At 27.7% G+C, this 26,923-nt stretch overlaps 1 protein-coding gene and 1 long non-coding RNA gene across 5 annotated transcripts in view; both read right to left on the bottom strand.

Annotated features, from left to right (window-relative positions):
- Positions 1-32: 32 nt before the first annotated feature.
- On the bottom strand, positions 33-21,999 carry LOC141752385 (uncharacterized). The gene is made up of 3 exons (XR_012590228.1): positions 21,953-21,999; positions 1,808-2,056; positions 33-402 (listed from the first exon to the last, which is right to left on the bottom strand). It is a non-coding gene; the product is annotated as an uncharacterized LOC141752385 (long non-coding RNA).
- Positions 22,000-23,250: 1,251 nt separating this feature from the next.
- Positions 23,251-26,923, bottom strand: part of gria4b (glutamate receptor, ionotropic, AMPA 4b) — a 109,094-nt gene continuing 105,421 nt past the window's right edge. For 2 of the 4 annotated variants that reach the window (XR_012590433.1, XR_012590432.1), the window contains exon 16: positions 23,251-25,033. Coding sequence is in view for 2 of the 4 variants with exons in the window: in XM_074611897.1 (XP_074467998.1) it covers positions 24,869-25,033 (165 nt within the window). In the remaining 2 variants the exon portion in view is untranslated. The remainder of the gene's footprint in view (positions 25,034-26,923) is intronic. The other 2 variants (XM_074611897.1, XM_074611896.1) reach the window with 1 other exon arrangement.

The following is a 26,923-nucleotide window of genomic DNA, read 5'->3' as shown; positions in this document are numbered from 1 at the left end:
GTGTGTTTTAAAGTAGGGATGTGGTTCCTCATTAATGTTATGGTTCCCTTGAACAGGACGCTACAAACTGACAGTGATGCATTCACTGTCAGTTTGTTGCATCCGTCGTCCGACTATCTATTGATAACATGCCGCTGATACGCCAAACTAAATGGGTTTTGTTTCTGTAAAAATGACGGTGGCGGTGGGTACGTAATGTAATAGGTGTATGCCCGACCACCGTGTAACATCAACCACTGCAACAAGCCTATTTTAAAGGGATAGTTTGGGTGTTTTTAAGTGGGGTTGTATGAGGTACTTATCCATAGTAGGTGTATTACCTACAGTAGATGGCGGTCAGCGTGCCCCAAGCTTGGAGAAACAGACACCGGAGCAAAGCAATAAAGTGCTGTGGACGGCCACCTAAAAAAAATCTGTAAGTATACACTATATTTAGAACATTTGCACCGTTCTTTATTTTGCCGTTTTCCGACGGGGAACTGAAAGTGAAATTCTCTCTTTCTGCCATCCCTGTCCACGGCATGATATTGCTTTTCTCAGGTGCTAGTACTCCCGTCTGTTTCTCGATGCCGCCGACCGTCATCTACCGTCATGTCATGCAACCCCACTTCACTCTGACTCTGTCTCTGGTAGAGACGTGCTACATGTTGTTGTTAGCGACTTAAGACGTAATTCATTCATTTAACTTTTATTTAAATCTCGAGGAATCATTGAGGACATGTTTCAATGATGTCCAGAGTACAATTAAAACTGAATAAATACACACACACAAAAATAAACAGACAAAATCAGAACACATTTAAAAAGTTACATTAAAGAGTAAAATAGTTGGATAAGATGGTTTTAAATTGATCTATTAGTTCAGTAGTGGTGTAATATATGATATATATGATATGGCAAGTTACGGGCTTTATAAATGAATAGAAACCAGTACCTGTCACATCCTGCTGTTAGAGGCCCAGTGTGATGGAATGTAATAGCACTGCATAGATGGTGTACAGTTATCAGTCGAGTAGTTGAATTTGTTTTGCTAGTTTTATTTGTTTTAAACACTTTATAAAACTTTAGAGATATTGTTTATTTATTTAGTATATACTATACTTTTTTTGACATGCTATACCGTGACTTTTTTTTTTATTACTTTGACATACTATAACTTTTTTTGAGACATACTATGACTTTTTTTTGACATGCTCTACCATGACTTTTTTTGTTTTTGTTTTTTGACATACTATAATATGACTTTTTTACTTTTTTTCGACATTCAATACTGACTTTTTTGTTTTACTTTTTTTGACATGCTATACCATGACTTTTTTTTTTGGACATGCTATACTATGACTTAAAACTTTTCTTCGACATACTAGACTTTTTGGCGACATACAATACTATGACTTTTTTCATTTTTTATTCGACATACTACTAGGACTTTTTTAAAACTTTTTCGACATGCTATACTATGGCTTTTTTAAAACTTTTTTTTTTTTTTTTTTACATACTATGACTTCTAGGACATTATCGACATGATCTTACAAGTAGTAGTGTTGGGCCAGCTGTGGCTCAGACCGTAGAGTCCTTTAACCGCAAGTTTGGCCTTTCAATCCCCGGCTCCTACTATCCCCATATCGAAGTATCTTTGGGTGAGAGCCTAGACCCCAAGTTGCTTGACAGGCACTTCATAGCAGCCCATAGCCCCTAAATGCTTAGGATGGGTTGAATTTGGTAGTCAAGTGTATACCTGTATGTGTATGTATGTATGTGATTATAATAAAATTTGTAATAAAGTTATTTGTAATAAAGTGTTTACCTGAATAATAAAGTGGACTGGACGGACAACACATAAAGAAAGGACAGAGTACACTTGAGGAAATTTCCTGACTCTGTGGTGGCATCAACCATCCTCTATGGGGTGGTCTGCTTGGGCAGCGTCATCTCAACTGCTGACAGTCCCCTCGATCCAGTGGAGAATGATTGATCCGTGATGAAGGACATGTCCTTTCAAGAGAAGATACCGCAGGTTCTTCCTTCCTGCTGCCGTCACACTTTGCAATAAACACTGTCATAAAAAGACATACAAAAGTCAGTATAATATATCATAATATAGTATAGTATGTCGAAAAAAGTGTAAACAAGTCATAGTGTAGTGTGTCGCATAAAGTCAGAGTATAGTAAGTCAATAAATGTCATGAAAAAAGTCATAGTATAGTATGTTGAAAAATTTCATGAGGGATACCCTCTGACCCACATCACAGCAGTACAGTGAAAGAGATACCCTCTGACCGACCGCAACACAGTTAAAGGGATACCCTCTGACCCACCACATCACAGCAGTACAGTGAAAGAGATACCCTCTGACCGACCGCAACACAGTTAAAGGGATACCCTCTGACCCACCACATCACAGCAGTACAGTTAAAGGGATACCCTCTGACCCACCACATCAGTTAAAGAGATACCTTCTGACCGATCGCAACACAGTTAAAGGGATACCCTCTGACCGACCACATCACAGTTAAAGAGATACCTTTTGACCGACCGCAACACAGTTAAAGGGATACCCTCTGACCCACCACATCACAGTTAAAGAGATACCTTCTGATCCACCACATCAGTTAAATAGTATATCGAAAAATTTCATGAAAAAAGTCATAGTATAGTGTGTTGAAAAAAGTCATGCAAAAAGTCATAGTATAGCAAGTCAAAAAATTTGATGAAAAAAGTCATAGTATAGTGTGTCTAAAAAAGTCAGTGTAGTGTGTTGCATAAAGTCAGAGTATAGTAAGTCAAAAAATTTCATGAAAAAAGTCATAGTACAGTATGTCAAAAAAAAGTAAAAAAGGTCATAGTATAGTGTGTCGAAAAAAAAGTAAAGAAATCATACTATAGTATGTCGAAAAAGGTCATGAAAAAAGTCATAGTATAGTGTCGAAAAAAGTGTAAAAAAGTCATAGAATAGTATGGCGAAAAATTTCATGAAAAAAGTCAGTGTGTCGCATAGTCAGAGTATAGTAAGTCAAAAAAATTCATGTAAAAAGTCATAGTATAGTGTGTCGAAAAAAGTGTAAAAAAGTCATAGTGTAGTGTGTCGCATAAAGTCAGAGTATAGTAAGTCAAAAAATTTCATGTAAAAAGTCATAGTATAGTGTGTCGAAAAATTTCATAAAAAAACGTCATAGTATAGTATGTTGATAAATTAATGAAAAAAAACGTCATAGTATAGTATGTCGAAAAATTTCATAGTATAGTATGTTGATAAATTAATGAAAAAAAACGTCATAGTATATATGTCGAAAAATTAATGAAAAAAAAAGTCATAGTATATATGTCGAAAAATTTCATAAAAAAACGTCATAGTATAGTATGTTGATAAATTAATGAAAAAAAACGTCATAGTAAAGTATGTTGATAAATTAATGAAAAAAAACGTCATAGTATAGTATGTCGAAAAATTTCATAAAAAAACGTCATAGTATAGTATGTTGATAAATTAATGAAAAAAAAAGTCATAGTATAGTATGTCGAAAAATTTCATAAAAAAACGTCATAGTATAGTATGTCGAAAAATTTCATGCGGAAAAAAAGTCATAGTATATATGTAGAAATTTTTTATGAAAAAAAGGCATAGTATAGTATGTCGAAATATTTCATGAAAAAAATATTCATAGTTTAGTATGTTGAAAAGTTTCCTTAAAAAAAGTCAGTATAGTATGTTGATAAATTAATGAAAAAAAAAGTCATAGTATAGTATGTCGAAATTTTTCATAAAAAAACATCATAGTATAGTATGTCGAAAAATTTCATGCAGAAAAAAAGTCATAGTATAGTATGTTGATAAATTAATGAAAAAAAACGTCATAGTATAGTATGTTGAAAAATTTCATGCGGAAAAAACGTCATAGTATATATGTCGAAAAATTAATGAAAAAAAACGTCATAGTATAGTATGACGAAAAATTTCATGCGGAAAAAAAGTCATAGTATAGTATGTTGATAAATTAATGAAGAAAAACGTCATAGTATAGTATGTTGATAAATTAATGAAAAAAAACGTCATAGTATAGTATGTTGATAAATTAATGAAAAAAAACGTCATAGTATAGTATGTCGAAAAATTTCATAAAAAAACGTCATAGTATAGTATGTTGATAAATTAATGAAAAAAAACGTCATAGTATAGTATGTTGATAAATTAATGAAAAAAAACGTCATAGTATAGTATGTCGAAAAATTTCATAAAAAAACGTCATAGTATAGTATGTTGATAAATTAATGAAAAAAAACGTCATAGTATAGTATGTTGATAAATTAATGAAAAAAAACGTCATAGTATAGTATGTCGAAAAATTTCATAAAAATACGTCATAGTATAGTATGTTGATAAATTAATGAAAAAAAACGTCATAGTATAGTATGTCGAAAAATTTCATAGAAAAACGTCGTAGTATAGTATGTTGATACATTAATGAAAAAAAACGTCATAGTATAGTATGTTGATAAATTAATGAAAAAAAACGTCATAGTATAGTATGTTGATAAATTAATGAAAAAAAACGTCATAGTATAGTATGTTGATAAATTAATGAAAAAAAACGTCATAGTATAGTATGTCGAAAAATTTCATAGTATAGTATGTTGATAAATTAATGAAAAAAAACGTCATAGTATAGTATGTTGATAAATTAATGAAAAAAAGCGCCATAGTATAGTATGTTGATAAATTAATGAAAAAAAAGTCATAGTATAGTATGTTGATAAATTAATGAAAAAAAACGTCATAGTATAGTATGTTGATAAATTAATGAAAAAAAACGTCATAGTATAGTATGTTGATAAATTAATGAAAAAAAACGTCATAGTATATATGTCGAAAAATTAATGAAAAAAAACGTCATAGTATATATGTCGAAAAATTTCATAAAAAAACGTCATAGTATAGTATGTCGAAAAATTTCATGCGGAAAAAAAGTCATAGTATAGTATGTTGATAAATTAATGAAAAAAAACGTCATAGTATAGTATGTTGATAAATTAATGAAAAAAAGCGCCATAGTATAGTATGTTGATAAATTAATGAAAAAAAACGTCATAGTATAGTATGTCGAAAAATTTCATAGTATAGTATGTTGATAAATTAATGAAAAAAAACGTCATAGTATATATGTCGAAAAATTAATGAAAAAAAACGTCATAGTATATATGTCGAAAAATTTCATAAAAAAACGTCATAGTATAGTATGTTGATAAATTAATGAAAAAAAACGTCATAGTATAGTATGTTGATAAATTAATGAAAAAAAACGTCATAGTATAGTATGTCGAAAAATTTCATAAAAAAACGTCATAGTATAGTATGTCGAAAAATTTCATGCGGAAAAAAAGTCATAGTATAGTATGTTGATAAATTAATGAAAAAAAGCGCCATAGTATAGTATGTTGATAAATTAATGAAAAAAAACGTCATAGTATAGTATGTTGATAAATTAATGAAAAAAAACGTCATAGTATAGTATGTCGAAAAATTTAATAGTATAGTATGTTGATAAATTAATGAAAAAAAACGTCATAGTATATATGTCGAAAAATTTCATAAAAAAACGTCATAGTATAGTATGTTGATAAATTAATGAAAAAAAGCGCCATAGTATAGTATGTTGATAAATTAATGAAAAAAAACGTCATAGTATAGTATGTTGATAAATTAATGAAAAAAAGCGCCATAGTATAGTATGTTGATAAATTAATGAAAAAAAGCGCCATAGTATAGTATGTTGATAAATTAATAAAAAAAAAAGTCATAGTATAGTATGTTGATAAATTAATGAAAAAAAACGTCATAGTATAGTATGTTGATAAATTAATGAAAAAAAACGTCATAGTATAGTATGTTGATAAATTAATGAAAAAAAACGTCATAGTATAGTATGTCGAAAAATTTCATAGTATAGTATGTTGATAAATTAATGAAAAAAAACGTCATAGTATAGTATGTTGATAAATTAATGAAAAAAAAGTCATAGTATAGTATGTTGATAAATTAATGAAAAAAAACGTCATAGTATAGTATGTCGAAAAATTTCATAGTATAGTATGTTGATAAATTAATGAAAAAAAACGTCATAGTATATATGTCGAAAAATTAATGAAAAAAAACGTCATAGTATATATGTCGAAAAATTTCATAAAAAAACGTCATAGTATAGTATGTCGAAAAATTTCATAAAAAAACGTCATAGTATAGTATGTTGATAAATTAATGAAAAAAAACGTCATAGTATAGTATGTTGATAAATTAATGAAAAAAAACGTCATAGTATAGTATGTCGAAAAATTTCATAAAAAAACATCATAGTATAGTATGTCGAAAAATTTCATGCGGAAAAAAAGTCATAGTATAGTATGTTGATAAATTAATGAAAAAAAACGTCATAGTATAGTATGTTGATAAATTAATGAAAAAAAGCGCCATAGTATAGTATGTTGATAAATTAATGAAAAAAAACGTCATAGTATAGTATGTCGAAAAATTTCATAGTATAGTATGTTGATAAATTAATGAAAAAAAACGTCATAGTATAGTATGTCGAAAAATTTCATAAAAAAACGTCATAGTATAGTATGTTGATAAATTAATGAAAAAAAACGTCATAGTATAGTATGTCGAAAAATGTCATAGTATAGTATGTTGATAAATTAATGAAAAAAAATGTCATAGTATATATGTCGAAAAATTAATGAAAAAAAACGTCATAGTATAGTATGTTGATAAATTAATGAAAAAAAACGTCATAGTATAGTATGTTGATAAATTAATGAAAAAAAACGTCATAGTATAGTATGTCGAAAAATTTCATAAAAAAACGTCATAGTATAGTATGTTGATAAATTAATGAAAAAAAAAGTCATAGTATAGTATGTCGAAAAATTTCATAAAAAAACGTCATAGTATAGTATGTCGAAAAATTTCATGCGGAAAAAAAGTCATAGTATAGTATGTTGATAAATTAATGAAAAAAAACGTCATAGTATAGTATGTTGATAAATTAATGAAAAAAAACGTCATAGTATAGTATGTTGATAAATTAATGAAAAAAAGCGCCATAGTATGTTGATAAATTAATGAAAAAAAACGTCATAGTATAGTATGTCGAAAAATTTCATAAAAAAACGTCATAGTATAGTATGTCGAAAAATTTCATAAAAAAACGTTATAGTATAGTATGTCGAAAAATTTCATAAAAAAACGTCATAGTATAGTATGTTGATAAATTAATGAAAAAAAACGTTATAGTATAGTATGTTGATAAATTAATGAAAAAAAACGTGATAGTATAGTATGTTGATAAATTAATGAAAAAAAAAGTCATAATATAGTATGTTGATAAATTAATGAAAAAAAAAGTCATAGTATAGTATGTCGAAAAATTTCATAAAAAAACGTCATAGTATAGTATGTTGATAAATTAATGAAAAAAAACGTCATAGTATAGTATGTTGATAAATTAATGAAAAAAAACGTCATAGTATAGTATGTCGAAAAATTTCATGCAGAAAAAAAGTCATAGTATAGTATGTTGATAAATTAATGAAAAAAAACGTCATAGTATAGTATGTTGATAAATTAATGAAAAAAAGTGCCATAGTATAGTATGTTGATAAATTAATGAAAAAAAAAGTCATAGTATAGTATGTTGATAAATTAATGAAAAAAAACGTCATAGTATAGTATGTTGATAAATTAATGAAAAAAAACGTCATAGTATAGTATGTCGAAAAATTTCATAATAAAGCGTCATAGTATAGTATGTCGAAAAATTTCATGCGGAAAAAAAGTCATAGTATAGTATGTTGATAAATTAATGAAAAAAAACGTCATAGTATAGTATGTTGATAAATTAATGAAAAAAAGCGCCATAGTATAGTATGTCGAAAAATTTCATAGTATAGTATGTTGATAAATTAATGAAAAAAAACTTCATAGTATATATGTCGAAAAATTAATGAAAAAAAACGTCATAGTATATATGTTGAAAAATTTCATAAAAAAACGTCATAGTATAGTATGTTGATAAATTAATGAAAAAAAACGTCATAGTATAGTATGTTGATAAATTAATGAAAAAAAAAGTCATAATATAGTATGTTGATAAATTAATGAAAAAAAAAGTCATAGTATAGTATGTCGAAAAATTTCATAAAAAAACGTCATAGTATAGTATGTTGATAAATTAATGAAAAAAAACGTCATAGTATAGTATGTTGATAAATTAATGAAAAAAAACGTCATAGTATAGTATGTCGAAAAATTTCATGCAGAAAAAAAGTCATAGTATAGTATGTTGATAAATTAATGAAAAAAAACGTCATAGTATAGTATGTTGATAAATTAATGAAAAAAAGTGCCATAGTATAGTATGTTGATAAATTAATGAAAAAAAAAGTCATAGTATAGTATGTTGATAAATTAATGAAAAAAAACGTCATAGTATAGTATGTTGATAAATTAATGAAAAAAAACGTCATAGTATAGTATGTCGAAAAATTTCATAATAAAGCGTCATAGTATAGTATGTCGAAAAATTTCATGCGGAAAAAAAGTCATAGTATAGTATGTTGATAAATTAATGAAAAAAAACGTCATAGTATAGTATGTTGATAAATTAATGAAAAAAAGCGCCATAGTATAGTATGTCGAAAAATTTCATAGTATAGTATGTTGATAAATTAATGAAAAAAAACTTCATAGTATATATGTCGAAAAATTAATGAAAAAAAACGTCATAGTATATATGTTGAAAAATTTCATAAAAAAACGTCATAGTATAGTATGTTGATAAATTAATGAAAAAAAACGTCATAGTATAGTATGTTGATAAATTAATGAAAAAAAACGTCATAGTATAGTATGTTGATAAATTAATGAAAAAAAACGTCATAGTATAGTATGTTGATAAATTAATGAAAAAAAACGTCATAGTATAGTATGTTGATAAATTAATGAAAAAAAACGTCATAGTATAGTATGTCGAAAAATTTCATAAAAAAACGTCATAGTATAGTATGTCGAAAAATTTCATGCGGAAAAAAAGTCATAGTATATATGTAGAAATTTTTTATGAAAAAAAGGCATAGTATAGTATGTTGAAATATTTAATGAAAAAAATATTCATAGTTTAGTATGTTGAAAAGTTTCCTTAAAAAAAGTCAGTATAGTATGTTGATAAATTAATGAAAAAAAAAGTCATAGTATAGTATGTCGAAATTTTTCATAAAAAAACGTCATAGTATAGTATGTCGAAAAATTTCATAAAAAAACGTCATAGTATAGTATGTTGATAAATTAATGAAAAAAAACGTCATAGTATAGTATGTTGATAAATTAATGAAAAAAAACGTCATAGTATAGTATGTTGATAAATTAATGAAAAAAAGCGCCATAGTATAGTATGTTGATAAATTAATGAAAAAAAAGTCATAGTATGTTGATAAATTAATGAAAAAAAACGTCATAGTATAGTATGTCGAAAAATTTCATAGTATAGTATGTTGATAAATTAATGAAAAAAAACGTCATAGTATAGTATGTCGAAAAATTTCATAAAAAAACGTCATAGTATAGTATGTCGAAAAATTTCATAAAAAAACGTCATAGTATAGTATGTTGATAAATTAATGAAAAAAAAAGTCATAGTATAGTATGTCAAAAAAATTTCATAAAAAAACGTCATAGTATAGTATGTCGAAAAATTTCATAAAAAAACGTCATAGTATAGTATGTTGATACATTAATGAAAAAAAACGTCATAGTATAGTATGTTGATAAATTAATGAAAAAAAAAGTCATAGTATAGTATGTTGATAAATTAATGAAAAAAAACGTCATAGTATAGTATGTTGATAAATTAATGAAAAAAAACGTCATAGTATAGTATGTTGATAAATTAATGAAAAAAAGCGCCATAGTATAGTATGTTGATAAATTAATGAAAAAAAAGTCATAGTATAGTATGTTGATAAATTAATGAAAAAAAACGTCATAGTATAGTATGTCGAAAAATTTCATAGTATAGTATGTTGATAAATTAATGAAAAAAAACGTCATAGTATATATGTCGAAAAATTAATGAAAAAAAACGTCATAGTATATATGTCGAAAAATTTCATAAAAAAACGTCATAGTATAGTATGTCGAAAAATTTCATGCGGAAAAAAAGTCATAGTATAGTATGTTGATAAATTAATGAAAAAAAACGTCATAGTATAGTATGTTGATAAATTAATGAAAAAAAACGTCATAGTATAGTATGTCGAAAAATTTCATAGTATAGTATGTTGATAAATTAATGAAAAAAAATGTCATAGTATATATGTCGAAAAATTAATGAAAAAAAACGTCATAGTATATATGTCGAAAAATTTCATAAAAAAACGTCATAGTATAGTATGTTGATAAATTAATGAAAAAAAACGTTATAGTATAGTATGTTGATAAATTAATGAAAAAAAACGTCATAGTATAGTATGTTGATAAATTAATGAAAAAAAACGTCATAGTATAGTATGTCGAAAAATTTCATGCAGAAAAAAAGTCATAGTATAGTATGTTGATAAATTAATGAAAAAAAGTGCCATAGTATAGTATGTTGATAAATTAATGAAAAAAAACGTCATAGTATAGTATGTTGATAAATTAATGAAAAAAAACGTCATAGTATAGTATGTCGAAAAATTTCATAATAAAGCGTCATAGTATAGTATGTCGAAAAATTTCATGCGGAAAAAAAGTCATAGTATAGTATGTTGATAAATTAATGAAAAAAAACGTCATAGTATAGTATGTTGATAAATTAATGAAAAAAAGCGCCATAGTATAGTATGTCGAAAAATTTCATAGTATAGTATGTTGATAAATTAATGAAAAAAAACTTCATAGTATATATGTCGAAAAATTAATGAAAAAAAACGTCATAGTATATATGTCGAAAAATTTCATAAAAAAACGTCATAGTATAGTATGTCGAAAAATTTCATAAAAAAACGTCATAGTATAGTATGTTGATAAATTAATGAAAAAAAAAGTCATAGTATAGTATGTCAAAAAAATTTCATAAAAAAACGTCACAGTATAGTATGTTGATAAATTAATGAAAAAAAAAGTCATAGTATAGTATGTCGAAAAATTTCATAAAAAAACGTCATAGTATAGTATGTTGATACATTAATGAAAAAAAACGTCATAGTATAGTATGTTGATAAATTAATGAAAAAAAGCGCCATAGTATAGTATGTTGATAAATTAATGAAAAAAAACGTCATAGTATAGTATGTTGATAAATTAATGAAAAAAAAAGTCATAGTATAGTATGTTGATAAATTAATGAAAAAAAACGTCATAGTATAGTATGTTGATAAATTAATGAAAAAAAACGTCATAGTATAGTATGTTGATAAATTAATGAAAAAAAGCGCCATAGTATAGTATGTTGATAAATTAATGAAAAAAAAGTCATAGTATAGTATGTTGATAAATTAATGAAAAAAAACGTCATAGTATAGTATGTCGAAAAATTTCATAGTATAGTATGTTGATAAATTAATGAAAAAAAACGTCATAGTATATATGTCGAAAAATTAATGAAAAAAAACGTCATAGTATATATGTCGAAAAATTTCATAAAAAAACGTCATAGTATAGTATGTCGAAAAATTTCATAAAAAAACGTCATAGTATAGTATGTCGAAAAATTTCATAAAAAAACGTCATAGTATAGTATGTCGAAAAATTTCATAAAAAAACGTCATAGTATAGTATGTTGATAAATTAATGAAAAAAAAAGTCATAGTATAGTATGTCGAAAAATTTCATAAAAAAACGTCATAGTATAGTATGTTGATACATTAATGAAAAAAAACGTCATAGTATAGTATGTTGATAAATTAATGAAAAAAAGCGCCATAGTATAGTATGTTGATAAATTAATGAAAAAAAACGTCATAGTATAGTATGTTGATAAATTAATGAAAAAAAAAGTCATAGTATAGTATGTTGATAAATTAATGAAAAAAAACGTCATAGTATAGTATGTTGATAAATTAATGAAAAAAAACGTCATAGTATAGTATGTTGATAAATTAATGAAAAAAAGCGCCATAGTATAGTATGTTGATAAATTAATGAAAAAAAAGTCATAGTATAGTATGTTGATAAATTAATGAAAAAAAACGTCATAGTATAGTATGTCGAAAAATTTCATAGTATAGTATGTTGATAAATTAATGAAAAAAAACGTCATAGTATATATGTCGAAAAATTAATGAAAAAAAACGTCATAGTATATATGTCGAAAAATTTCATAAAAAAACGTCATAGTATAGTATGTCGAAAAATTTCATAAAAAAACGTCATAGTATAGTATGTCGAAAAATTTCATGCGGAAAAAAAGTCATAGTATAGTATGTTGATAAATTAATGAAAAAAAACGTCATAGTATAGTATGTTGATAAATTAATGAAAAAAAACGTCATAGTATAGTATGTCGAAAAATTTCATAGTATAGTATGTTGATAAATTAATGAAAAAAAATGTCATAGTATATATGTCGAAAAATTAATGAAAAAAAACGTCATAGTATATATGTCGAAAAATTTCATAAAAAAACGTCATAGTATAGTATGTTGATAAATTAATGAAAAAAAACGTCATAGTATAGTATGTCGAAAAATTTCATAGTATAGTATGTTGATAAATTAATGAAAAAAAATGTCATAGTATATATGTCGAAAAATTAATGAAAAAAAACGTCATAGTATATATGTCGAAAAATTTCATAAAAAAACGTCATAGTATAGTATGTTGATAAATTAATGAAAAAAAACGTCATAGTATAGTATGTTGATAAATTAATGAAAAAAAACGTCATAGTATATATGTCGAAAAATTAATGAAAAAAAACGTCATAGTATAGTATGTCGAAAAATTTCATAAAAAAACATCATAGTATAGTATGTCGAAAAATTTCATGCGGAAAAAAAGTCATAGTATAGTATGTTGATAAATTAATGGAAAAAAACGTCATAGTATAGTATGTTGATAAATTAATGAAAAAAAAAGTCATAGTATAGTATGTTGATAAATTAATGAAAAAAAGCGCCATAGTATGTTGATAAATTAATGAAAAAAAACGTCATAGTATAGTATGTCGAAAAATTTCATAGTATAGTATGTTGATAAATTAATGAAAAAAAACTTCATAGTATATATGTCGAAAAATTAATGAAAAAAAACGTCATAGTATATATGTCGAAAAATTAATGAAAAAAAACGTCATAGTATATATGTCGAAAAATTTCATAAAAAAACGTCATAGTATAGTATGTTGATAAATTAATGAAAAAAAACGTCATAGTATAGTATGTTGATAAATTAATGAAAAAAAACGTCATAGTATAGTATGTCGAAAAATTTCATAAAAAAACGTCATAGTATAGTATGTCGAAAAATTTCATGCGGAAAAAAAGTCATAGTATAGTATGTTGATAAATTAATGAAAAAAAACGTCATAGTATAGTATGTTGATAAATTAATGAAAAAAAACGTCATAGTATAGTATGTTGATAAATTAATGAAAAAAAGCGCCATAGTATGTTGATAAATTAATGAAAAAAAACGTCATAGTATATATGTCGAAAAATTTCATAGTATAGTATGTTGATAAATTAATGAAAAAAAACGTCATAGTATATATGTCGAAAAATTAATGAAAAAAAACGTCATAGTATATATGTCGAAAAATTTCATAAAAAAACGTCATAGTATAGTATGTTGATAAATTAATGAAAAAAAACGTCATAGTATAGTATGTTGATAAATTAATGAAAAAAAACGTCATAGTATATATGTCGAAAAATTTCATAAAAAAACGTCATAGTATAGTATGTCGAAAAATTTCATGCGGAAAAAAAGTCATAGTATAGTATGTTGATAAATTAATGAAAAAAAACGTCATAGTATAGTATGTCGAAAAATTTCATAGTATAGTATGTTGATAAATTAATGAAAAAAAACGTCATAGTATAGTATGTCGAAAAATTTCATAAAAAAACGTCATAGTATAGTATGTTGATAAATTAATGAAAAAAAACGTCATAGTATAGTATGTCGAAAAATTTCATAGTATAGTATGTTGATAAATTAATGAAAAAAAACGTCATAGTATATATGTCGAAAAATTAATGAAAAAAAACGTCATAGTATATATGTCGAAAAATTTCATAAAAAAACGTCATAGTATAGTATGTTGATAAATTAATGAAAAAAAACGTCATAGTATAGTATGTTGATAAATTAATGAAAAAAAACGTCATAGTATAGTATGTCGAAAAATTTCATAGTATAGTATGTTGATAAATTAATGAAAAAAAACGTCATAGTATATATGTCGAAAAATTAATGAAAAAAAACGTCATAGTATATATGTCGAAAAATTTCATAAAAAAACGTCATAGTATAGTATGTTGATAAATTAATGAAAAAAAACGTCATAGTATAGTATGTTGATAAATTAATGAAAAAAAACGTCATAGTATAGTATGTCGAAAAATTTCATAAAAAAACGTCATAGTATAGTATGTCGAAAAATTTCATGCGGAAAAAAAGTCATAGTATAGTATGTTGATAAATTAATGAAAAAAAACGTCATAGTATAGTATGTCGAAAAATTTCATAGTATAGTATGTTGATAAATTAATGAAAAAAAACGTCATAGTATAGTATGTCGAAAAATTTCATAAAAAAACGTCATAGTATAGTATGTTGATAAATTAATGAAAAAAAACGTCATAGTATAGTATGTCGAAAAATTTCATAGTATAGTATGTTGATAAATTAATGAAAAAAAACGTCATAGTATATATGTCGAAAAATTAATGAAAAAAAACGTCATAGTATATATGTCGAAAAATTTCATAAAAAAACGTCATAGTATAGTATGTTGATAAATTAATGAAAAAAAACGTCATAGTATAGTATGTTGATAAATTAATGAAAAAAAACGTCATAGTATAGTATGTCGAAAAATTTCATAAAAAAACGTCATAGTATAGTATGTCGAAAAATTTCATGCGGAAAAAAAGTCATAGTATAGTATGTTGATAAATTAATGAAAAAAAACGTCATAGTATAGTATGTTGATAAATTAATGAAAAAAAGCGCCATAGTATAGTATGTTGATAAATTAATGAAAAAAAACGTCATAGTATAGTATGTCGAAAAATTTCATAGTATAGTATGTTGATAAATTAATGAAAAAAAACGTCATAGTATATATGTCGAAAAATTTCATAAAAAAACGTCATAGTATAGTATGTTGATAAATTAATGAAAAAAAGCGCCATAGTATAGTATGTTGATAAATTAATGAAAAAAAACGTCATAGTATAGTATGTTGATAAATTAATGAAAAAAAACGTCATAGTATAGTATGTTGATAAATTAATGAAAAAAAACGTCATAGTATAGTATGTTGATAAATTAATGAAAAAAAACGTCATAGTATAGTATGTTGATAAATTAATGAAAAAAAACGTCATAGTATAGTATGTCGAAAAATTTCATAAAAAAACGTCATAGTATAGTATGTCGAAAAATTTCATGCGGAAAAAAAGTCATAGTATAGTATGTTGATAAATTAATGAAAAAAAGCGCCATAGTATAGTATGTTGATAAATTAATGAAAAAAAACGTCATAGTAAAGTATGTTGATAAATTAATGAAAAAAAACGTCATAGTATAGTATGTCGAAAAATTTCATAAAAAAACGTCATAGTATAGTATGTTGATAAATTAATGAAAAAAAAAGTCATAGTATAGTATGTCGAAAAATTTCATAAAAAAACGTCATAGTATAGTATGTCGAAAAATTTCATGCGGAAAAAAAGTCATAGTATATATGTAGAAATTTTTTATGAAAAAAAGGCATAGTATAGTATGTCGAAATATTTCATGAAAAAAATATTCATAGTTTAGTATGTTGAAAAGTTTCCTTAAAAAAAGTCAGTATAGTATGTTGATAAATTAATGAAAAAAAAGTCATAGTATAGTATGTCGAAATTTTTCATAAAAAAACATCATAGTATAGTATGTCGAAAAATTTCATGCGGAAAAAAAGTCATAGTATAGTATGTTGATAAATTAATGAAAAAAAACGTCATAGTATAGTATGTCGAAAAATTTCATAAAAAACGTCATATATGTTGATAAATTAATGAAAAAAACGTCATAGTATAGTATGTTGATAAATTAATGAAAAAAAACGTCATAGTATAGTATGTTGATAAATTAATGAAAAAAAGCGTCATAGTATAGTATGTCGAAAAATTTCATAGTATAGTATGTTGATAAATTAATGAAAAAAAACGTCATAGTATAGTGTCGAAAAATTTCATAAAAAAACGTCATAGTATAGTATGTTGATAAATTAATGAAAAAAAAGTCATAGTATAGTATGTTGATAAATTAATGAAAAAAAACGTCATAGTATAGTATGTTGATAAATTAATGAAAAAAAACGTCATAGTATAGTATGTTGATAAATTAATGAAAAAAAGCGCCATAGTATAGTATGTTGATAAATTAATGAAAAAAAACGTCATAGTATAGTATGTCGAAAAATTTCATAAAAAAACGTCATAGTATAGTATGTTGATAAATTAATGAAAAAAACGTCATAGTATAGTATGTTGATAAATTAATGAAAAAAAAAGTCATAGTATAGTATGTCGAAAAATTTCATAAAAAAACGTCATAGTATAGTATGTTGATAAATTAATGAAAAAAAACGTCATAGTATGTCGAAAAATTTCATAAAAAAACGTCATAGTATAGTATGTCGAAAAATTTCATGCGGAAAAAAAGTCATAGTATAGTATGTTGATAAATTAATGAAAAAAAACGTCATAGTATAGTATGTTGATAAATTAATGGAAAAAAACGTCATAGTATAGTATGTCGAAAAATTTCATGCGGAAAAAAAGTCATAGTATAGTATGTTGATAAATTAATGAAAAAAAACGTCATAGTATAGTATGTTGATAAATTAATGAAAAAAAATGTCATAGTATAGTATGTTGATAAATTAATGAAAAAAAACGTCATAGTATAGTATGTTGATAAATTAATGAAAAAAAAAGTCATAGTATAGTATGTCGAAAAATTTCATAAAAAAACGTCATAGTATAGTATGTTGATAAATTAATGAAAAAAAAAGTCATAGTATAGTATGTCGAAAAATTTCATAAAAAAACGTCATAGTATAGTATGTCGAAAAATTTCATGCGGAAAAAAAGTCATAGTATAGTGTCGAAAAAAAAGTGTAAAAAAGTCATAGAATAGTATGGCGAAAAATTTCATGAAAAAAGTCATAGTGTGTCGCATAGTCAGAGTATAGTAAGTCAAAAAAATTCATGTAAAAAGTCATAGTACAGTATGTCAAAAAAAGTGTAAAAAAGTCATAGTGTAGTGTGTCGCATAAAGTCATAGTATAGTAAGTCAAAAAATTTCATGTAAAAAGTCATAGTATAGTATGTCGAAAAAAGTGTAAAAAAGTCATAGTGTAGTGTGTCGCATAAAGTCAGAGTATAGTAAGTCAAAAAATTTCATGTAAAAAGTCATAGTATAGTGTGTCGAAAAAAGTGTAAAAAAGTCATAGTGTAGTGTGTCGCATAAAGTCATAGTATAGTAAGTCAAAAAATGTCATGAAAAAAGTCATAGTACAGTATGTCAAAAAAATAAAAAAGGTCATAGTATAGTGTGTCGGAAAAAAAGTAAAGAAATCATACTATAGTATGTCGAAAAATGTCATGAAAAAAGTCATAGTATAGTATGAGAAAAATGTCATGAAAAAAGTCATAGTATAGTATGTCGAAAAAAGTCACAGTATAGTATGTTGAAAAATGTTATAAAAAAAGTCACAGTATAGTATGTCAAAAAAAGTGTAAAAAAGTCATAGTATAGTGTGTCGAAAAAAAAGTAAAAACAATCATACTAAAGTATGTCGAAAAAAGTCATACTATAGTATGTCGAAAAATGTCATGAAAAAAGTCACAGTATAGTATGAGAAAAATGTCATGAAAAAAGTCATAGTATAGTATGTTGAAAAATGTCATAAAAAAAGTCACAGTATAGTATGAGAAAAATGTCATGAAAAAAGTCATAGTATAGTATGTCGAAAAAAGTCACAGTATAGTATGTTGAAAAATGTCATAAAAAAAGTCACAGTATAGTATGTCAAAAAAAGTGTAAAACAGTCATAGTATAGTGTGTCGAAAAAAAAGTAAAAACAATCATACTAAAGTATGTCGAAAAAAGTCATACTATAGTATGTCGAAAAATGTCATGAAAAAAGTCATATTATAGTATATTGAAAAAGTCATATTATAGTATGTCGAAAATTTTTATGAAAAAAGTCATAGTATTGTGTGTCGAAAAAAAGTGTAAAAAAGTCATAGAATAGTATGGCGAAAAATTTCATGAAAAAAGTCAGTGTAGTATGTCGCATAAAGTCAGAGTATAGTAAGTCAAAAAATGTCATGAAAAAAGTAATATTATAGTATGTTGAAAAAATCATAGTATAGTATGTCGAAAATAGTCATAGTGTAGTGTGTCGCAAAAAGTCAGAGTATAGTAAGTCGAAAGATATAGTATTGTATTTCGAAAAAATTCATGAAAAAAGTCATAGTGTGTCGAAAAAAGTGTAAAAAAGTCATAGAATAGTATGTCGAAAGATATCGTAGTATAGTATGTAAAATAATGTCACAAAAACGTCATATTGTAGTATGTTGAAAAATATCGTAGTATAGTATGTCGAAAAAAGTCATAGTATAGTATGTCGAAAAATTTCATGTAAAAAGTCATAGTATAGTGTGTCGAAAAAAGTGTAAAAAAGTCAGTGTAGTGTGTCGCATAAAGTCAGAATATAGTAAGTCAAAAAATTTCATGAAAAAAGTCATAGTACAGTATGTCAAAAAAAAGTAAAAAAGGTCATAGTATAGTGTCGAAAAAAAAGTAAAGAAATCATACTATAGTATGTCGAAAAAGGTCATGAAAAAAGTCATAGTATAGTGTGTCGAAAAAAGTGTAAAAAAGTCATAGTGTAGTGTGTCACATAAAGTCAGAGTATAGTAAGTCAAAAAATTTCATGAAAAAAGTCATAGTACAGTATGTCGAAAAAAGTGTAAAAAAGTCATAGTGTAGTGTCACATAAAGTCAGAGTATAGTAAGTCAAAAAATTTCATGAAAAAAGTCATAGTACAGTATGTCAAAAAAAATAAAAAAGGTCATAGTATAGTGTGTCGAAATATTTCATGAAAAAAGTCATATTATAGTATGTCAAAATTTCATGCAAAAAGTCATAGTATAGTATGTCAAAATTTCATGTAAAAAGTCATAGTATAGTGTGTCGAAAAGTGTAAAAAAGTCATAGTGTAGTGTGTCGCATAAAGTCAGAGTATAGTAAGTCAAAAAATTTCATGAAAAAAGTCATAGTACAGTATGTCAAAAAAAAGTAAAAAAGGTCATAGTATAGCGTCGAAAAAAAAGTAAAGAAATCATACTATAGTATGTCGAAAAAGGTCATGAAAAAAGTCATAGTATAGTGTGTCGAAAAAAAAGTGTAAAAAAGTCATAGAATAGTATGGCGAAAAATTTCATGAAAAAAGTCATAGTGTAGTGTGTCACATAAAGTCAGAGTATAGTATGTCAAAAAATTTCATGTAAAAAGTCATAGTACAGTATGTCGAAAAAAGTGTAAAAAAGTCATAGTGTAGTGTGTCACATAAAGTCAGAGTATAGTAAGTAAAAATTTCATGAAAAAAGTCATAGTGTAGTATGTCGCATAAAGTCAGAGTATAGTAAGTCAAAAAATTTCATGAAAAAAGTCATAGTGTAGTATGTCGCATAAAGTCAGAGTATAGTAAGTCAAAAAATTTCATGAAAAAAGTCATAGTATAGTATGTTGGAAAAAGTCATAGCATAGTATGTCAAAAATTTCATGAAAAAAGTCATAGTATAGTTATGTTGAAAAAAATCATAGTATAGTATGTCGAAAATAGTCATAGTGTAGTGTGTCGCAAAAAGTCAGAGTATAGTAAGTCGAAAGATATAGTATTGTATTTCGAAAAAATTCATGAAAAAAGTCATAGTGTCGAAAAAAGTGTAAAAAAGTCATAGAATAGTATGTCGAAAGATATCGTAGTATAGTATGTAAAATAATGTCACAAAAACGTCATATTGTAGTATGTTGAAAAATATCGTAGTATAGTATGTCGAAAAATTTCATGCAAAAAGTCATAGTATAGTATGTCAAAATTTCATGCAAAAAGTCATAGTATAGTATGTCAAAATTTCATGTAAAAAGTCATAGTATAGTGTGTCGAAAAGTGTAAAAAAGTCATAGTGTAGTGTGTCGCATAAAGTCAGAGTATAGTAAGTCAAAAAATTTCATGAAAAAAGTCATAGTACAGTATGTCGAAAAAAGTGTAAAAAAGTCATAGTGTAGTGTCACATAAAGTCAGAGTATAGTAAGTCAAAAAATTTCATGAAAAAAGTCATAGTATAGTGTGTCGAAATATTTCATGAAAAAAGTCATATTATAGTATATTGAAAAAGTCATAGTATAGTATGTTGAAAAAAGTCATAGTATAGTATGTCGAAAATTTTTATGAAAAAAGTCATAGTATTGTGTGTCGAAAAAAGTGTAAAAAAGTCATAGAATAGTATGGCGAAAAAGTCATAGCATAGTATGTCGAAAAATGTCATGAAAAAAGTCATAGTATAGTATGTTGAAAAAATCATAGTATAGTATGTCGAAAATAGTCATAGTGTAGTGTGTCGCAAAAAGTCAGAGTATAGTAAGTCGAAAGATATAGTATTGTATTTCGAAAAAATTCATGAAAAAAGTCATAGTGTGTCGAAAAAAGTGTAAAAAAGTCATAGAATAGTATGTCGAAAGATATCGTAGTATAGTATGTAAAATAATGTCACAAAAACGTCATATTGTAGTATGTTGAAAAATATCGTAGTATAGTATGTCAAATTTTCATGAAAAAGTGTTGAAAAAAGTAAAAAAAAAAAGGTACTAGTGTAGTATGTCGAAAAATGTCATGAAAAAAGTCAGTGTGTCGAAAAAAGTCATGATATGAGGGAAAAGCTCACATTTTTGAGGCTGTCACAGTACTATAGTATGTCATTAAAAATGTCATAAAAAATGGCATTTTATAGTATGCCATAAAAAATATCATAGTATAGTATGTCATTATTAAAATGTCATAGTACAGTATGCCATAAAGAAATGTCATAATATAGTATGTCATTAAGAAAAAGTCATAGAATAGTATGCCATTCAATTTATCATAGTAAAGCATGTCATTAACAAAAAGTCATAGTATAATATGCCATAAAAATATCATATTATAGTATGTCATTAACAGAAAAGTCATAGTCTGCATAGTATGCTGTTAACATTTCATAGTATAAAACCATTTATTGGTTGCTGTAATCATTCCTCCTGTCAATGTCGATAGCAATACAAACAGATCACTTCATAACATATTCTCATGTAAGACATGTACTATCCCTCCACCACAGTTCAGTAAACAGGAATACTCAACATATACATAATGTGAGTTGTTTTAAGACAGACTTGAATAAATATGAACTTGTCAGTTAAAGCAAGACATGACAAGAAATATCCTCTCAAATGAGAAGTTAACCAGTAGCTCCAGTGTTGCTAATTAGCAACCAATTAGCAACACCTGAGCTGACACTGTGAAGCCTTGTTTAACATGAACTCACGTTAATGAGTCAACTCACTGACTCTTCTTGACTAACTGTGTTTTGGCGCTTCACAAACAAACGTTTTAATGGTTTTATCACTAAAATAAATCAGTAAACACATCCTACCTGAGCTGGCGACAAACTTTTGCTGCTGTCAGTCACTCAGGTGCCTAATGATGACGTAGGACGCACCTGACGCAGCTGACGCACCTGACGCACCTGACGCGATAGTGAGACACAATTTTTATTTTTTATTTTTTTTATTTTTTATTAAACCACAGGCTAGTACACATTAAAAAAAATAATTATAAAATGCATTCATTAAAAAAAATTAATAATTTGCTGTAATCGGATGTCCCCTATACTTACGTTTATGTGATTTATTTAATAGTTAATTATATATTTGCATTTATTTTTGATAATGCACACATATTTTCATTTCATCTCTATTCTTATTTTATTTTTTCTCATAACTTTTTTTATGTTTGTGTATTTTTATTCTAAAATGGAACAACTGTATTTCTGATTCTGATATTAAACATTGTTTAATAAGTTTTTTTATAAAACATATTTATATATATATATATATAACTGTATTTATTATAATATAAATAAACAATTGGTCCCTGATATTGTATATTTGTTTTTTTAATCTTTTTATTTATTTGTTCATTTGTTACGTCAATACAGAAAATGGGGAACCTCAACGGTATTTAAAAAAAAATATATTTATATATTTGTATTTATTTATTGAGGTCAACCAGCGCCCCCCAGAAGGTGGCGCCCTAGGTCTATATGGCCTATGCCTCAAACCACCTCAAGCCTATATGGCTGGCTATATCTATATAGGCTGCTGTAATTATACCCTCCACCTTAATGAGAATATACATACAGACACACGAGAAGATAGCTACAACTCTCATCGGTTTATCTTAGCATTAAAACTAGAAACAGCTAGTCCGGCTCTGTCTGACGGTTAAAGTGACATTAATGTTTTCACAGGGAGGTTAGATGCTGGACTACATCTTGGCCGTGAGTAGTGACTTCCTGGAGGACTAAGTGCATTTCCAAAAATGTTGAGCTATTCCTTTAAGAACCTTATAATGTCAGTTGATATTGTGCTTTAGTGATACATATTTCCAAACAAAGTTAGTCATTCAAATTGTTATAAACCAATTGCGACACAGCAAATCTGAGGCTTTTGGTGCCTCTTGGAAGGAAGTAATCCAGCCTTGGTCACCAAAAAACTTAAGATTCATTACGAGGACCATAAATATACATGCAAAGTTTCATGACACTCCAGCAATAGTCGACATATTTTGCTCGCAGGACATAAACACTTCTCGCCTATCTCGTCAAATAATGACAGTACATTGCAATTTGAAATTTGTTTTTACTTAAAAAAGATCAAAATAAAGATGTACAACTTCAGCTCTAAAGACGGATGGCAGGACAAAAAAAAAGGCATGACCTGAAATATTTCAGCTGGTTTTTCCCGCTGCCAAACTTCCCCATCCTGCCACAGCAACGGGAACGGACCGGATGAGAATGAACGAAAATAGAACCAACGGCATCGTCGGCTGGCGTTGCTGAAGATGTGGCTTCTTGCGTCCTATTGCAGATTGTCCAAAATAAAGAGATGAGGACACTTCAGTCAGCGGAGCAAATACATTTCTGCTACGGTGTGTGCAGCCTCCCCGGAGGATCCACAGTGTTTCAATAAGGAAGGGCTCTATAATCATTGTTCAACATACAAACAGTGGCTTCATCAGCTCGGGAAACAGACAAATAACATATAGAGAGAAATGGCATTTTTCAATTTCGCATCATGGTTTCAACTCATGTCTCCACACACGTAATGGTCTAAAATATCTACCCAGATAGTACTGGACTGTCCACATTTAAAACCAAAACACTTTTTTTAATTTCTCGGTACAAAAAATAGATCAAAAGATAATGAAAAAAATAGTTATACTCTGACTGAAACTTGATTTTATAAAGCTCTACTCATGAGCAACTCTCTGGGTCTACGTCTGCACAGTGAGGGGTGTGGCTTAAGGATTGGGGGTGGAGCTACTTAACATTCATCGTTGAATATATTAATGAATTTGTACGCGACAGGTATCAGAATATCTGGGCAGTTGATACCCCATTCACATTTAGAGTTCCTATATAATACAGTTTCAACACGTAACAGATTTTTTAACACACGTCTCCTCCTTCAAGTGGCATCATCTTTTTCATTATTGCGATGAATAAAATCTTTAAAGATGATTTACAAAAAAAAGAACTGTCCACTACAGTATCTGTTTATGTACATCTGTTTAAAAAGCAAGCAGTCGTCCCTATGTACAGCTAAATTCTTCATTTTGTTTTTCATGGAATATACATATTTACTTATTTTCACAGTTTCCTACGTTTGCTCATATATTCAATATCAATTATTTTGTTATTATGAATACAAATATTTTTCCGTCATATCGTCATGGCACCGGGCTACAGCTCTCCCAGTGTTCCCAGTGTCCTTGTTGATATCCAGTGAGATTGTTGTCTCTTAGACGCTGCTCATGTCTGTTCAGTTTGAAAACAATCTTGATTGTGGTTCAGTTTTTTTTTTTGCCAATTCACAGCAATCCAAAAAATGCACAGTTTTGTTTCAAGTTTACAGTTTTCTGGTCTTCATCTTTATCATATATCATGATATTATTTCTTCCCCCCCTGCTCCTCTTCACGTCACTGGAAAGGTTGAATGGCTCCAGTGGATTCCCTTTTGATTCAAACGTACGCCTCCGTAAAAAGAAAAATCGAGATTGTTCTGCCTCTGGTTTCCACAGATTTCTGAGAGAAATCATCGAGCCACACAACAAGTCGTAACCTCTAACAGCGGGATTTGTTGTTAGCGCCCGTCTCGCCCGCTGGAGGTGACCCGTTGGGTGTGTGAATCCTGTTTCTTCGTGGTTAAGTTTCTGGTTGTTTCGTGGGCGGTGCGATTATTGTTTGTTTCTTGTTATTGGAATAAGGCACTTGAGAGGTTTTTGGTTTTCACGGGAGCTCGGAGGAGACCAGGGCGAGGCCGGAGCTCTGGCGGAGGGGAGGCCCGGTGTGGACGGCCTTGGGACAGTCGGGCGTCAGCACCCGCCCGTTCTCCCCGACGCTGCCTGTGATGGACAGACGGGCCTTGTTCCTCATGGCTTCTGTAAAAGTTAGCTGAGGAGAAATAAAAAGATTTTGTGATGAAGCAGGTGGATATCAGAAAAATGTGTGCATTTGCAGATTGGAGTTTTAGGCCAAACATATTTACAGATTATTTAGAGATCAATAAAGATATCTTATAAAGCTTAATGTTTTTCTGAAAGAGACAAAGCTATCCCCATTAATGTCATCCATGTGTAATCCATGTTTTCATCCAAAATGATCAAGTCTTAAACATCCCAAACAAGCACCACAACAGCCCCCAATGAACAAACTTGCAAGAACAAACCTAATGACGCAACCTAACAACTTTACTTAACAACATAACGTTACGTAACAACTTAACATAACAATGTAACATAACAACTTAACCTAACCTAATAATGTAACCTTGCAATGTAACTTATCAAGGTAACTTAACAACGCAACGTTACACGTAACGTAACACGTAACACGTAACGTAACAAAATATCGTAACAACCTAACACCACAACAAAATGGCACAACAACGTAATGTAACAACAGCGTAACATAAAAACAACGTAACAAAACAACAACGAAACGAAGCAGCAACGAAATGAAACAACAAAACGAAACGTTACAAGGTAACGTAACAACATAACAACAATGTAACAACAACGTAATATAATGCAACAACGTAACGTAACAATGTAACAACGTCAAAAACAAACGTAATCCGTGCCAAAATATGTTTCCTTCGAAACATAATTCATAATGCAGTTTCGTTGTATGGGAACGTAATTTTTCAGGACACAGGGTTGTTATTTTTTCACCATTAGCCAATCATCAACATTACTTCTATCTCAAAGAAACTTGAGAAAACTCCAATCTGCTTCAACAGTAGCTGTAAAAACAACAGGTAGAACAGCTTCACAAAACGGTACAGTTAAATGTATATACAGTAGTGTAGCAAAACACCTTTCATAGCCATTCAGTACAGTATCAAGCCAGCCCCATACTACATGTAAATCCATTAGCGACAGAATTGTTACACAGTGAGTGATAGTTGCAGGCAGTAGGACAGGGAAGCTGACTAAGCAACAGTCAAGCTAATGAAGAGTTTGAGCTGAAGTGCTGATGGGGGACACATAACCACGTTGGACAGATATACACCGAGTGTGAAAAAAGATATCTGAAAGTCTAATGGTCGAGGACCTGGGGGAAATATCCGGAGAAAACAGCTCAATAAAGTCAGCTCGGCTTGAGGGATACTTCACTTACTTAAGCCTTACAATGTACAGTGTTTAAAGTGGGTTTATTATATAGGGCTTCCTGTGTGCTCAGGGCTAGTTTCTCATTAAATTTGTTCTGCGGCTGTACATTGATGGCCTATTGTAACTGACAGAGTTGAGACGGTAATATCCCTCTGTTACAGCACTCAGGTTCAAGTGTGTGCACATGTTTTTGGGCCACAAAAGAAGGACTTTTGATGGTTCGCTATGAGAAAAACAAGGACCTGGAGTTTGAACCCAGTTGCCAGAAAAAAAGGCGGCATTTCTGCAAACCACGGATATGTTGAATGTCGATGTTTCTGAACCAAAAATCTGTTTCATATCAGCCTCGTATCACGTTTGCAGATAAGCACAATGTCACGTGGTTAACGTGAAATGATTGGTTAGGTTAAGGCAACAAAACTACTTGGTTAAGGTTTGAAAATAGATCATGGTTTGTGTTCAAATAATAATGTAAGTACATATCAATGAAGATAACAACGTAACCTATCAACGCAATTTAACAATGTAACGCAACAATGTAACGCAACAATGTAACGCAATAACGTAACGCAACAACGTAACGCAACAACGTACGCAACAACGTACGCAACAACGTACACAACAACGTAACAGCAGCATAATGAAACAACATAACACAACAACGCAACGT

This window comes from Sebastes fasciatus, chromosome 16 (genome assembly GCF_043250625.1).
Source record: "Sebastes fasciatus isolate fSebFas1 chromosome 16, fSebFas1.pri, whole genome shotgun sequence".
NCBI classification, from domain to species: Eukaryota; Metazoa; Chordata; class Actinopteri; order Perciformes; family Sebastidae; genus Sebastes; species Sebastes fasciatus.
The sequence above is the reverse complement of the archived record's forward strand: the minus strand, read 5'-3'. Positions and strand labels throughout refer to the sequence as shown.